The 13,106-nt window shown below is 49.9% G+C and overlaps 4 protein-coding genes across 4 annotated transcripts; 2 read left to right on the forward strand and 2 right to left on the reverse strand.

The window, feature by feature from the left end:
- Nucleotides 1–479: 479 nt before the first annotated feature.
- swr1 (putative SNF2 family helicase/ATPase (Swr1)) lies at nucleotides 480–5,528 on the reverse strand (the record flags this gene model as incomplete). The annotated part of the gene is made up of 1 exon (XM_057221976.1): nucleotides 480–5,528. One exon carries the CDS (start codon nucleotides 5,526–5,528, stop codon nucleotides 480–482), a length of 5,049 nt encoding a protein of 1,682 aa, XP_057072248.1.
- A 473-nt stretch (nucleotides 5,529–6,001) lies between these two features.
- Nucleotides 6,002–6,598, forward strand: N7516_009258 (uncharacterized protein; the record flags this gene model as incomplete). The annotated part of the gene is made up of 3 exons (XM_057221977.1): nucleotides 6,002–6,124; nucleotides 6,193–6,504; nucleotides 6,572–6,598. 3 exons carry the CDS (start codon nucleotides 6,002–6,004, stop codon nucleotides 6,596–6,598), a joined length of 462 nt encoding a protein of 153 aa, XP_057072249.1.
- An 825-nt stretch (nucleotides 6,599–7,423) lies between these two features.
- N7516_009259 (C2 domain protein) lies at nucleotides 7,424–11,647 on the forward strand (the record flags this gene model as incomplete). Its single annotated transcript, XM_057221978.1, has 4 exons — nucleotides 7,424–9,342; nucleotides 9,402–9,587; nucleotides 9,640–10,108; nucleotides 10,163–11,647. 4 exons carry the CDS (start codon nucleotides 7,424–7,426, stop codon nucleotides 11,645–11,647), a joined length of 4,059 nt encoding a protein of 1,352 aa, XP_057072250.1.
- A 379-nt stretch (nucleotides 11,648–12,026) lies between these two features.
- Nucleotides 12,027–12,825, reverse strand: N7516_009260 (uncharacterized protein; the record flags this gene model as incomplete). The annotated part of the gene is made up of 4 exons (XM_057221979.1): nucleotides 12,027–12,173; nucleotides 12,302–12,475; nucleotides 12,643–12,656; nucleotides 12,780–12,825. The coding sequence occupies 4 exons, from the start codon at nucleotides 12,823–12,825 to the stop codon at nucleotides 12,027–12,029; spliced, it is 381 nt and encodes a 126-aa protein (XP_057072251.1).
- Nucleotides 12,826–13,106: the final 281 nt, after the last annotated feature.

Below are 13,106 nucleotides of genomic sequence, written 5' to 3' on the forward strand. Positions count from 1 at the left end.
ATATATAAAGATCGAACTAAATGTCAATAGCTTGAGATCCAAGGGTCCGACAGTTGGAGTCCAAAGGGATCTACCTATGCCGACCCAGGATGGATTGCGGTCCACTTGTCTAGTTGAGGATAATCTCCGGGAAATAGACTATTGATTTTGAAAATTAATTAGTTCGGATTTTGCGTGGATATGAGTCTATTTCTGCCAATTGATTTCTATTGTCTTTTTTTGGTTATAATATAGGATTAACACACACCTTGGAATAGGAAAAGAATGGAGCGGAAAAAAAAAGTCATGAATAAAGAACAGCTAATCAGAAGAAGAAATAAAATAAAAAACAAGAAAGAATAAACATTATAACATCTTCAACGCCTAGATTATACATTGTGACTATTACAAGGCTCATCGAGAGAAAACAGGGGAATATTGAAACATGAAACGGAGTGGAGTCAAAAAGGAGGCAAATGAGTATTGATCGCGCAATGGCTCTAGCGACGCCTCTTGAGATGATGCTCTTTGCCCTTCTTGGACTTCTTCTTGCTCTTATCCGCCGGTAGAACCAGGGGTTCATCCCTCATGTTCCACTCCATGAAGCGCAAGAGATAGTCATCAATGTGACCAGGTTCCAATTCTGCTTCGGGCTGGTCACCAGACACGTGTGGAACCGACGCAACCCCATCTTCCACGGCCAAGGGCGTTCCCGCCTGTGCCGGTGTTCCGTGCGAGACGCTGTGTTCCTCGAAATCACCATCGTCGGCGTGCTCCTGTTCTTTCTGAGCGTTCTTCGCTGCATCCAGATCCTCCTTGTCTTCGGCGGCTTCGAAGACCCGCGTTCCACCGACGCGGTTGCCGAGGACTCGGTCCATGGCGGCACTTGCTTCGTCTTGGCCGTCGCGCTCGTCGGGTTCGGTTATCTCTTGCGCGTTCAGCTTAGTGAAGTAGTCGGTGGTGAACTCGCCTTCTTGGATGATGACATCGTCCAGCATGCGCTTCTGGTTGGCTTTGCGGAGAATGTTGGATTCAATGGTATACTCGGATACGAAGCGGTAGATGTGGACATCGCGTGTTTGACCGATACGGTGGCAGCGATCCTGACATTGCTTGTCCATAGCCGGGTTCCAGTCTAGATCGTAGAAGATGACCGTGTCTGCGCCCGTGAGATTGATACCGAGACCACCGGATCGACTAGATAGGATGAAAGCGAGGATGCGGGGATCGCTATTAAATCGTTCCGTGAGCATCTGTCGGGACTCCACTTTCGTAGTTCCGTCGAGGCGGAGATAGCGATGGCCATGGATATTGAGGAACTGTTCGAGGATATCGAGCATCTTGGTCATTTGAGTGAAGATCAAGACTCGATGGCCGCCAGCTTTGAGGTCACGTAGGAGTTTGTCAAGGCGCTGTAGTTTTCCGCAGTCGTATTGAAGCAATCTCTTATCCGGGAACGCAATAGAGAGGCGCATCCGTGCTTCGTGGAAAGGATCGTATGGCGGGTTTGGCCGGTTATTCGTCAAAAGCCGGGTCTCGACAGGAGTCAAAGCAGCTTCGTTCATGCCCGCGGCGACGGCAGCGGGGGTGACGCAGGCGAATCTCTGGACATAGCCATGCATCTCAAGTGCCCGTTCCTCCACAGTCAAAATCATCGACGCGAGGACGGAGGATCGGCTTGACAACCAGTCGGCCATTGAACGCTTGCGCAGCGGTGCATTGGATAGCGCGTGTTCCTTGGTCCCAGCCCGGAGGAATTCGATTAGGCTACTACCGTATACAGGCCGACGGCCGTGACGCTTGGACTCGAAATAGAGACACCGCTCTAATTCCGCCATTCGCCTCTTCCGACAGGCATTTTCCAACGACTCTAAGATGGTCTGCATGTTGGATCCGTCAAAGCCCATCTCCCAGTTGGTCCGGTTGTACTGGCGTTCTCGGAGAGACTTGAACGGGCCAATGGCCATCAGCCTGATACTGTCGTCGGCCAGCCGTCGTGAGATATCTTCCCGTGACACGGGTGCGAGGTTGAGGAAATCCAGGTCGATCTTGGTGAGTGGATGTTCAAAAAGGAGTCGTCGTCGAACGAGAGATTCCTTGATATTGAAATCCATAGCCACAGACCGCGGCATTGCAAAGGAAGTGGAGATGGGTCGGGTTTCAAAGAGATCGGGGTGGTTGCACACTTTACGGAGTTGCATTAGACAGTGGATGATGGAGAGGAAGTTCCCGGACGCGAGCGTCTCCTTGGTCTGGGCCATCGACATGAAGCCGTCGTATAGGTATCGCTGACGCTTTGATAGCCTACAGTAGACCACATGCTCGTACTTGCCAGGCATTTGCTTCTCGACATCGGCCTTCAGTCGACGAAGAAGGTACGGGCGGAGAACGGTGTGAAGTTTGGTGATCACGCCCTTGGCCTCTTCATCCATAGTCTCCCTGCCGTGCTCCAGAATTTGTTCAACAGGGCGCCGGAACCATTCAGAGAAATCCTTTAAATCAGCGAACCCATCAACACCACCATTGGTACCATCCGAAGGCATCAAGAAGAACAAAAGAGACCACAGTTCCGTGAGGTTGTTCTGGAGGGGTGTACCCGTTAGGAGAAGCCTAGCACGGGACTTGAATGTAAGAAGGGCCTGCCACCTCTGTGAGCGGAAGTTCTTAATGTTGTGTGCTTCGTCAAGAATCATGTAGTGCCAGTCCTTTCGCTTGAGAGACATTTGATCCTGCAAAACGAGTTGATACGATGTAATCAACACGTTCCAGGCGTTGTCATCTGTCCAGCCTCGGCGTTTCTGTTTGCGTTCTTCTTGGTTGCCGTAGTAAGTCATGATCTTGAATCCCGGGCACCATTTCTTGAACTCCATTTCCCAGTTGAGCATGACACTGGTGGGCACGACCACCAAATGTGGCCCCCAGATACCATGGTCCACGGCAAGGTGGGCAAGAAGGGCAATGGTTTGAATCGTTTTGCCCAGACCCATCTCATCTGCTAGGATACCATTGATGTGATTGTTGTAGAGACCCGCAAGCCAATCCAATCCGTAGTGTTGGTATTCACGTAGTGTACCACGCAGGATCTGTGGAATGGGTGTCTGTAGGCCTGGGGCAGGCGAGTGGCTTATTTGCAACGCCTTTTCGATTGCAGGCTCAAGCGATGAGACCGACTCAGGTTCGGATGGCTTGGTTGCAAAGGTTCCCGGCGATGGCTCACTGGACATATCCCCGCTTGGTCGGATATCATGAACGTGATCTACTTCAATAGGTTCGGGGTGATCAATGTCATCCGCGATGTCAGCAGGAGTTGCCTCCTCGGTCTCCGGTTTGGAAGAGTCCAACTCGTGGAGTGGGTCAATGCCATGTACGCTACCAGCAGTGGCTGCATCCTCAGCTTCGACTTCGGTTTCGGCGGGCTCCTCCTCCATTGGGGTGTTCACGGCAGGTGTTTCCCCTCCAGTAGCAGGAGAGGTTTCAGAGGCAAGATGTAAGGGTGTACTTGCAGTTGAAGTGCCCTCGCTGGTCGAGGGTCCAATTGGGACCAGGGAGACTTCATCTTGATCTTCGAAATCCATGTCATCTTCATCCTCCGATGCAGATTTGATATCAATGTCTTGTTCGTGGCCCACAGTTGAAGCTTCGCCTTCTGCGCCATCTTTTGGTACAGGAGTTTCATTTTTTGAGAAGAAACCCAGCAAGCCAGATCTAGTTTCGTCGTCCTCATCCGACTCCTCCTCACTCAAGTCTTCTTCTTCTTCTTGCTCCTCTTCTTCCTCTTCGTCACTATCACCCATATCATCATCCATATCTGTGGAGGCATCACTATCATCCATCAACACTGAATTGACATCGTCTAGCTGATGGTCGTCGGGGGTAGCGTGTGAATCGAGGTCATCTAAAACAGCTTCAGGGTCCAAAGACTCGTTGGGGTTGGTCATTGCCGTGCTGCCTGAGGCTATAGACATCCGGTCGGTATGGTCCTCAGCCGGTAAGTTGGCGTACTTTAGCCGGAGCTCTTCTGCGGTCAATGTGGCATCATCATCCACATTAGCCTCGTCGTCGGTTCCGGATTCAGATGCTGACATGTTACTCTCGTCTTCTTCGCCGGGGCCAGACGAAAAGCCTGATACATTATCCTCATCATCACTCGTCACCGGAACATCGCTGGGCAATTCACCCAAAATCTCAGATCGACGTTTCTCGAAGAGCATAGTAGACTTCTTGATAGCGCGATCAAGAGCCTGCTGGTCTTCCATCTTCCGCTCTTCTTCCCAACGTGCTAGGCGGACCCGATCAATATCGGCGCGGGTCAGGTCGAACATCTTCTGGAGATCCTTTGACAGTTGCTTGCGTTTTCCACGCATCTCCTCCTGTTGCTCACGTAGAATATCTTCCGGGTTCTTGTGGCGTTTCCGATAAGCGTCAGCACACCACTGTGCAAACAGTTTGGCTGTTTGCCGGTGACGTTTGTGTTCTTTGTCGAGGAGTTTCTGGAAATAGAGCGCGTGGGAAACCAAGTGATCCTGGTGCGAGTATTGTGGAGGAGGTTCCTCTTGCTGTTCGGTGATATATGCCGAGCAGACTTGCGCACTCAAAGGTCCACCGGGCTCAGCGGCAGCCATAACTTCATGGCGTTTGCGTGCCTCTACTGCCGCCTCATCCTCTGACAAGACATTTGAGGTGTCATTTTGGTACACCCATTCTCTGAAAGATGTGTGTTTCTTCTGCGGTATGTGGCCGGGGTGTCGAATAGGAAGGACAGGCTTGTTCAATTTAATGCGCAATTTCGGGATTTTCAATGATCCTTGTTCGAGTTCCTTGCCATCCAGGTTGACATCATCTGAAGCTGAATTGACCTCCTGTGATAAATTCGAAAGGGATTGGCGATCGCGAAGAGAGCGAGAACTAGTGCCGTTCGCATTGAGACCAGACGGGCGAGGAAGGGTAGCGGAGCTGCGAGAGTTGGCGCGCGAATGGCTTGATTTCGATGCTGGAGTTTGTGAGATGCGCGGCGGCTTGTTGGCCGCCACGCGTGACGGCGCTCTGGGCGATCCATTGGCAGTGGCCTTTCCACCCAGTTTCCCATTGACGTCGGCGCGTGACTGCGTTACCGATAGCGGCGAGGATGTAGCCGGCTTACTTCCATCACGAGTGGACTTGCCAACATTCTTGTTCTGAGCTCCCCGCGTGTGTCTCTTGTCCGACCCTGGTTGAAATTCGATCGGGACGGCGTTAGTCCGCGAAGACCTGCGCTTGCCTTCGGAGAGGAACGATGTGGGTCCCTCAAAGCCAGCCTTTTTCCAAGGCGGGGATGGTGGTCTGGGAGTGGACCGTTGCGACGAGGAGGAATCTGTGAGTCTTCGTTTCTTTGATGGGGGTTCTTCGGGTTGATGAACAGCTTCGACGTCTTTCGGCTCGGGAGGAATCGACTCGCGAGGGGCAGAATCCGACGACTTTTCGATTACAGACCCGTTGAGGGGTGTCAAATCGGATACAGGCGTTACGCGTTCATCTTGGGGTGATGGGCCGTTGGGGGTGCCGTTTTGCATGACTTGTAGTCGCAGACGACAGGGGCCGTTGGCGGCAGGTGACCCCAGTTATCCCAATAATGACGCAGTCAAAATAGAAGATTTTGGCATCAACAAATAGGGACTATCGAGTAGAGATACTACAAGAAGTTTAACATGTTTATCGGCGCTGTAGCGTGGATGGGGACGGAAAAACAACGGAGATGATGAGAATACGTGGAGAGTGGTTTTTTTCCTTCGGGCGAGCAATTACCTGGTCGCGCCGGCGCGTGGATGCCTGAAGTCTTGTGACTAGATGCCTCAGGCCACAACATTCCGCAAACCTCCATCCGTTCATCATCGATATTCAACCCCCTCTACCCAATTGGCTCTCTCGCCTTCCTCTGACAACTCATTTGTTGCTTGCCTTTCAGCATAACTGTGAGTCTCTTTCTTTAGCTCTATCTTATCTTCAACGACTCTTCAGCCTTTCTGACCTTCAATTCCTCTCCCAGATGCTGTCTCAACGGATCTTGGCCCGGCGCCTGCCCCAGGTTGCCGCCCGAGCAATTGCTCCTCGCGCATCCTTCTCCCAGATCCCAGCTCTCCGTGCTGCTGAGATTGACGATCCTCTACAGGTATAGCATCCATATGACACATATACCGTCTCCCTACTTGACATCCGGGAACCTAACCTCCGAGGCAGAACAACAACTACCCCAACCCTCCCGCAGTGAAGCGGGCACACAGAGACCCCCACGGTGGCTGGTGGGATGCGCAAGAAAAGCGCAACTTTGGCGAGCCTGTGCACGAGGATAACGAAATCCTCGGTGTCTTCAGTCCCGAGCAATATACCCATGTTACGGCCGGCAAGGGTTTCTTCCACCTCGGATGCTTCGTTGCTGCTTTCCTCGGCCTGGTTGGCGTTGTTAGCCTTAACTACCCTGATAAGCCGAGTGTCCCCAAGGCCTACGTCGATGGTCTGGAGAAGGAGTTGGGAGGTCCCAATGCTTTGCCGGTATGTATTGGTCATGATATTCACAAGAACCTCTTCCAAGGGCAACAGAGCTAACCATTCGCATTAGGCTCACAAGTCCGGTGACAAGTTGTGATTGACATCTGGTTTCTCTTTTTGTTTGTGTAAATACCAGTACGATTTTCTATATTCGGCGTCTTTGGGGCCTGGTGGTCGATTCACCAGTCCCATGTTTCATCAAAACCCGAAAAAGCCCGATCGCATGCTCGCATGCTCGCATGCTCGGAATGAATTTGGATTAAAACTACTCTTTGTCCTTGTCGTATGTGCCGATATCTTACATTGATCCATCTGATATCATGGACGTTATAGTTAAGATAACACTACGATATCCTTTTGGTTTGTCTTTTTTTATATACTTTTTAGGGGATATCCCTCTAGATGTCTTTTTAGAAGTAATCTTTGACTTTGATGTCAATATTGATCTTCTGAAATAACCACGAAATCCTTGCCTTAATGAGTTCGTCTCCATCTAGGGAGAACAAGGATCAGGTAGGTCTCCTTGGACCAGCAATACGCAATAAGCACTTTTATATAGAAAGAAAAGAAGAACAGAAATGATAGTAAACCCCATAATATAATCTGGTAAATACAGAATTGTTTTTTTCTTTTTTTTTTCCCTATTTTTCTTTTTTTTCCTTTTTTTGGATGGGATGCCTCTACGTCAGTTGGTTCGGCAGCTTTTTGTTTCACTTCCCACCCCCTCCTCTCCCCCTTCAAATAAACAAGTCACCCCTCCAGCTTTGTGCCTTTCACTTCGGACTGAAAGAAAAAATAAAAATAAAAAAGTCCTTTTGAAAAGCTTCTTCTCGGTGCTGGGTGCTGGGTACTTCCCAACTTTCTCCATGGTCCCACGCTATCTGTCACTTCTTAACGTTGCACGAATTTAATTAACAACTCCATGTCGACAGCATCTACCCAATCCCGAGGAGTCAACCGACGGATTAACAGCCTCCAAAATGAGGGTCGTCATTCGCGCAACTCCTCTCTATCGCGGCGTCGCCCCCTAAGCGCCAACGTGGCATACAGCCATGCCATTCGGGTCGCCTACCTTGCCTATCTCCTCAATCCTCGCTCTCGTCGCATCCAAAATGCCCCCGTCGCGCCGGCGCGGCCCAAACGATCAGCCACCATGCATGATTTAATGAGCGATTTCTCCTTGGTCAGGGACTCCAAAAGTACCAGGATTCCGCATGGCTTCGTGTCCGAGCTGGAGAAGCGGTTAACGGGTGTGTTGATGGGAAAGGAGAAAAGGAAGGAATATCAAGATCATCTGGTGGTGCGGACGTTCGCTGTCTTTCTCAACGTTCTAAAAGAGGACTCGTTCCGCAAACGCATGGAGAAGGACCGCCGAGCTGAAGATCTGCTCCTGATTTTCTACTCCAACGCAGTCAAAGAGATGGGCAAGGGCAAAGAACACGACGATGACAGCTGGAAGTTCATGGTTGATCGGCATGTTGCGCTTTTTGTCCGGCTTCTTGCGCTCACCTTGAAAGATCACGAGTGGTCCAAGGACCGCCCAGAATTGGCCAATCGATTAACGGTGCTAGAGAACAAACTTCTCCTACAAGATCAGGATCTCATGCAAACGAATGGACCTACGTCTACGACAGAGAGTGTTGGCACATTGAGTTATAACGTGAAAGATATGCCCCTGGTGCAACATGTGGCCAAGATCTTTGGGATGACCATATCTGAAGCACAATCCGAGATCGATAAACATAAGTCTACCTGGACCGAAAAGGCCGCTCTGCAGGACCTGAAGACCTATCAAGCCCATCTGAACCTCCAGACACATAAAACCTTGTCAAGAGAAGATTTTGAGTCGGACGAGGGTTATGATGGCTGGAAAAAGAGCGAAGGCCCTGATCTCTCACAGATGATGCTCGCAATCATGCAATCCCACCCTGACCTGGCCAAAAGCACCCCGGGGTCTCTTCCTCAGTTTAATTCGAGTTCCCACGAAAACTCCGACTTGTCAAGGACTTCGTCTGGTCGGACTGACAGAACATCTTCTATCATTGATCAGCCTGTTGATTTGAGTGGGCTTTCTCTAGAACAGTCAGACGAATCCGATATATACACATTCATACCGTCTGACCCTAGGTCTTTGTACAAATACATCTTGTCCCAGACCTTGGCCCATGATCTGCGGGACCGGGAATTTGAAGCTACGCAGGCCACCTCTGACGTGCCTTCAATGAAACTGTTGTCGAAGCAGTCCACGGAGATGCTTAATGAGATATGTCTCCGCTGGCGGATTCCAGCCTCCTCCCGGGTTGTGTTGTTCCTCGAGGTGGCTCAGACTAAATTTGTTGACAATGAGATTGACCTCAACACTCTTGACTCGGCGTTTACTTTTGTGAAAGAAGTGCCTTCGGGGGAGAACCGCAAGCGCAGTAGCTTTGCGCCTTCCACGGTCTTTGATCGGCGACGATGGACCATACATGATCTTCAAACGATGCAAATGCTGCTGTCCAAACTTCATGAGGCTTTGCTCCGAGAACTATATGAGGCTATGATGGATTGCTTTGAGGCAAAGCCACGCCCACTCGGTCCAGTTATGTACATTCTTGATACCCACGTCCAGATGGATCCCAGTTACGTTGAGGACCCTGAAGACATCAATCGATTCAGCACGTATGTGCAAGAAGGACTTGCCGAAAAAGCAACAGCAAAGTATCAAAGCCTTCTTAGTCAACTAATCCCCATGGAACAAGAGGCTTGGGATCCCGACCATGTCATTCAGCTTGGAGATGCAATCTCAAAACTTGCGCTAAAGATCCAGAAACGCTACCGCAATAACCCGGAGATCATGGGGTGGGTTTTTTTCTTTCTTTCTCGTCTGTCTAGTTGATCAGTCTCTAACTTACAAGTAGTGTGAACCCCTATACCACCTTGTGTCATAACGTACTCCCTATGTTCGCCGAGGATGTACATGAAATGATCATTAGGATTCTCGAGCAGGCAAAAGCGCGAGGTGAGGAGATCGCTATTGACGACGGCTTCGACCTATACAAGCAGCTCGCTACGATCAGACGGTTATTCCATAACACCCATGAAGAGTAAGCCCCTCGACTCCCATGCTATTCCTATGAAATTACTAACTTAGCTTAGTGCTCCATTCCCATTCCATGTGGAGAGTCTCCTTCAAGACTTCGTTTGGAGATGGCTTCGTCTGACTGATCAAAAGATCATGGATTGGGTCAGCCAAGCCACAAGACAAGATGCATTCGCCGTTCGTGTAGATGGAACGACAGACCTTGCGCCTGAAGATGATCGTCACAGTGTGTCAGTTATTGATATTTTCCGGTCTTTCAACCAAGTTGTTGAAAGTATGGTGCAACTGGAGTGGGACGATGATCTTCAATATGCGAAGTTCATGACGCATCTCTCCAATTCAATTGGAAAAGGCGTGGCAACGTACTGTGACTCCTTAGAGAAGATGTTCACACGGGAGATGGATCGTCTCACACCCGAGCAGGAGGCAGCATTGAACCAAACCACTCAGGAAAAGCTGATGCAGTTCGCCAAAGACACCTGGACAAACAAGGATAAAATCGAACCCTTCCAATTCTCGTCTGAGGTATGTTATTGTCCATTTCAACTAGGTAAACATCCCGGCTAACATTTTCCATAGTCCCTGGTGAAACTGAACAATATTGAGTATGCACTTGCTCAGCTCGACAAACTCGAAAGTGACATCAACGTCGACGGGTGCGCCGAGGTCATTGCAAGAAATACTCCCCCGCAGCTCAAGAAGGTCCGCAAGTCTACCACCTATGTCTTCACAATCAAGGTGGTAGAAGCAGAGGACTTGAAAGCATGCGACATTGGTGGTGGCAGCGATCCGTATGTCGTCTTGACTGACGAATATCAGAAACGGATCGCCAAAACTCGCATCATCTACAATAATCTTAATCCCCGATGGGAGGATGCCGTGGATCTCACTACACAAGGCCCTCTGAATATGATCGCTACCATCTGGGACTGGGATGCAGTGGGCGATCACGACTATGTTGGTCGCACGTCAATCAAGCTGGATCCCGCGCACTTCAGTGACTTCCTGCCAAGAGAGTATTGGCTCGACCTGGATACCCAGGGTCGGCTTCTGCTCCGAGTCAGTATGGAAGGCGAGCGAGACGACATCCAGTTCTACTTCGGCAAGGCTTTCCGTACACTCAAACGAACTGAAAGGGATATGACTCGAAAGATCACAGAGAAGCTTTCGGCATATATCAGTCACTGTCTTTCCCGGCGAACACTCAAGTCTCTGCTCTCTCGCGGACTCAGTATATCTAGCGTCTCGAGCTTCTTGAATCGGAACCGAGCGCAACCAGCTCCTGCCGGACCTACCCCGGCAGAGGTCGAAAATGCACTGACTCCTCTGTTCAATTACTTCAATGATAACTTCGCCATCATGAACAAAACCCTCACACCCGAAGCCATGAAGATGGTGATGGCTCGCCTGTGGAAGGAAGTACTTGCCACTATCGAGAGTCTACTCGTACCACCTCTGTCGGATAAGCCATCCCATCAGAAGCCACTAACCATCCAAGAAGTCGACATCGTATCACGCTGGCTCGTGCTACTATTGAACTTCTTCCACGCGATTGACGACGAAACCGGCGAAGCAAACGGCGTCCCAATCAATATCCTGAAATCACCCAAATATCACGAAATTCAGTCTCTGAATTTCTTCTACTTCGAACCAACGGAGCATCTCATTCGCACCTCCGAGCGGATGGCCTCGGCGACTGTCAATCGCCAACAAGCAGCCCGCAACCGCAATTCCGCACCTGTCCACCTCGGTGCCACAGGTGCCGGCTACGGCGGCTTGGGTCTTCCTGCTGCCCGTCGCGCCAAGAGCATCATGCTTTCCCGCAATCTAGGCACGATGAGGAAGGCCAAGGAAGAGAAACGGCGGGAGGCGCAGGCTGATCCGAACGACGACATGATCCTGCGCATTCTTCGCATGCGCCCTGAAGCTGCCGGCTATCTTCGCGACCGTAGTCGTCAGAAAGAAAGACTTGCTGCCGCTGCTGCTGCCGATGCTATCGTGAAACAGAGTCTGATGGCCGGTGCTGGAAGCCGCATGAGCGGTATCATCCCTCGCGGCAGGTGAACATGCACCTTTCTAGCAAGCTCTCCTACCTTTCAGCTTTTATTTTCCCCTATTTTCCTTATCCATCAAGCCAGCAATGTTGTGTTTTCTTTTTTTTCTTCCCTCTTCTCCATTTCCTTCGTATCTTGCATTCTATCTCATTACGGATGGACCCTTGACTCTTATGATTCCCAATTTGGCATCTGCTTGTACTCGCGCATGTATGTTTCTTGAGAGAAACGGAATCGAAAATGGAAAATGGAAATAATGAAGATGAAGTCTCCCGGGAATTTCTACAACATAATTCGATCGAATTCATTCTTATTCTTATTCTAGACTGTTTTTATATATTGTTTTCCATAACTCGAATAGAAGTCCTAAATTAAATAGATTCCAGAATCTACTCCAGCGCAATGCACTCAATCTCAACGGGCACACCCTTGGGCAGCTGGTGAACAGCAACACAGCTACGAGCAGGCTTGTGAACGAAGAACTTCTCGTAAGTAGCGTTCATCTCAGCGAAGTTGGCCATATCAGTCAGGAAGACCTAAGAAAAGAAAAATCAAGATCAGCAAAGCGGTCCTTCTCCTCATAACTTGCGTATACTTCTTTCTCTGACAAAGCCAAGTCCAGAAAGCACCACAATAGCAAAAGGCAGGGGGAGAAGACACATACATTGACCTTGACGATCTTGTCGACGCTGGATCCAGCAGCAGTCAGGATAGCCTTGATGTTGTCGCAGCAGACCTGTGTCTTGGCGCCGATGTTACCCTCGACCAAGTTGGCGGAGGCGTCGGCGGGGATCTGGCCGGAGACGAAGATCTGGCCGTTGGCACGGATGGCCTGGGACTGTAGTTTATTTGTTAGATGGGTCTTTTGTAGTTGTACAATGTGTGTGGGTGTGGGAATGGGTGGTTTTGAAGTGGATTGTTTCGGTATGGAGGGGTAGCTAGCTCCCAAGGTAGATAGATAGATAGATGGAGCTGCATATGCAAATGGAGGGGAGGACGACGTACGTAAGGGCCGGCAGCTATAGGAGATATGAGTTAGCTATTTGCTCTTTTGTTTGTTTTGGGTTCTTTTCTGGAATTGAATCTGGTCTGCTTTCGATGTCTAAGAGGCAGGGGAGGAAGCATAGTTGGACTTGACTTACGAGGGCAGGCATCCTTAGCGGAGATGATGGACATGTTGGCAGACATTATAGAAGGGAATTGAGGTCTGAGTGGGATTGAAGGACGGAGGATTCGAGATAGAGATAGAAGACGAGGAGTAATTCGCAGCATCGGGGAAGAGAAGAGGAGAAGAGGTTAATTATAGGAAAGGCGATGATAACGAAGATGCCCCGCTCTGCGAGTTTTCCCTCGGAGAGCGTTGATGCTCCCCGATGAAGTCATTCTTTTACTTTACGTTGTGGATTTGGTTGTTATTGTTGTTATTGTAGTTGTAGATATTATTATATTGAAATTTGTATTAAATCAGG

The sequence above is a fragment of the Penicillium verrucosum genome (genome assembly GCF_028828655.1).
Source record: "Penicillium verrucosum strain IBT 35672 chromosome Unknown utg000003l_segment0_segment0, whole genome shotgun sequence".
Taxonomy (NCBI): Eukaryota; Fungi; Ascomycota; class Eurotiomycetes; order Eurotiales; family Aspergillaceae; genus Penicillium; species Penicillium verrucosum.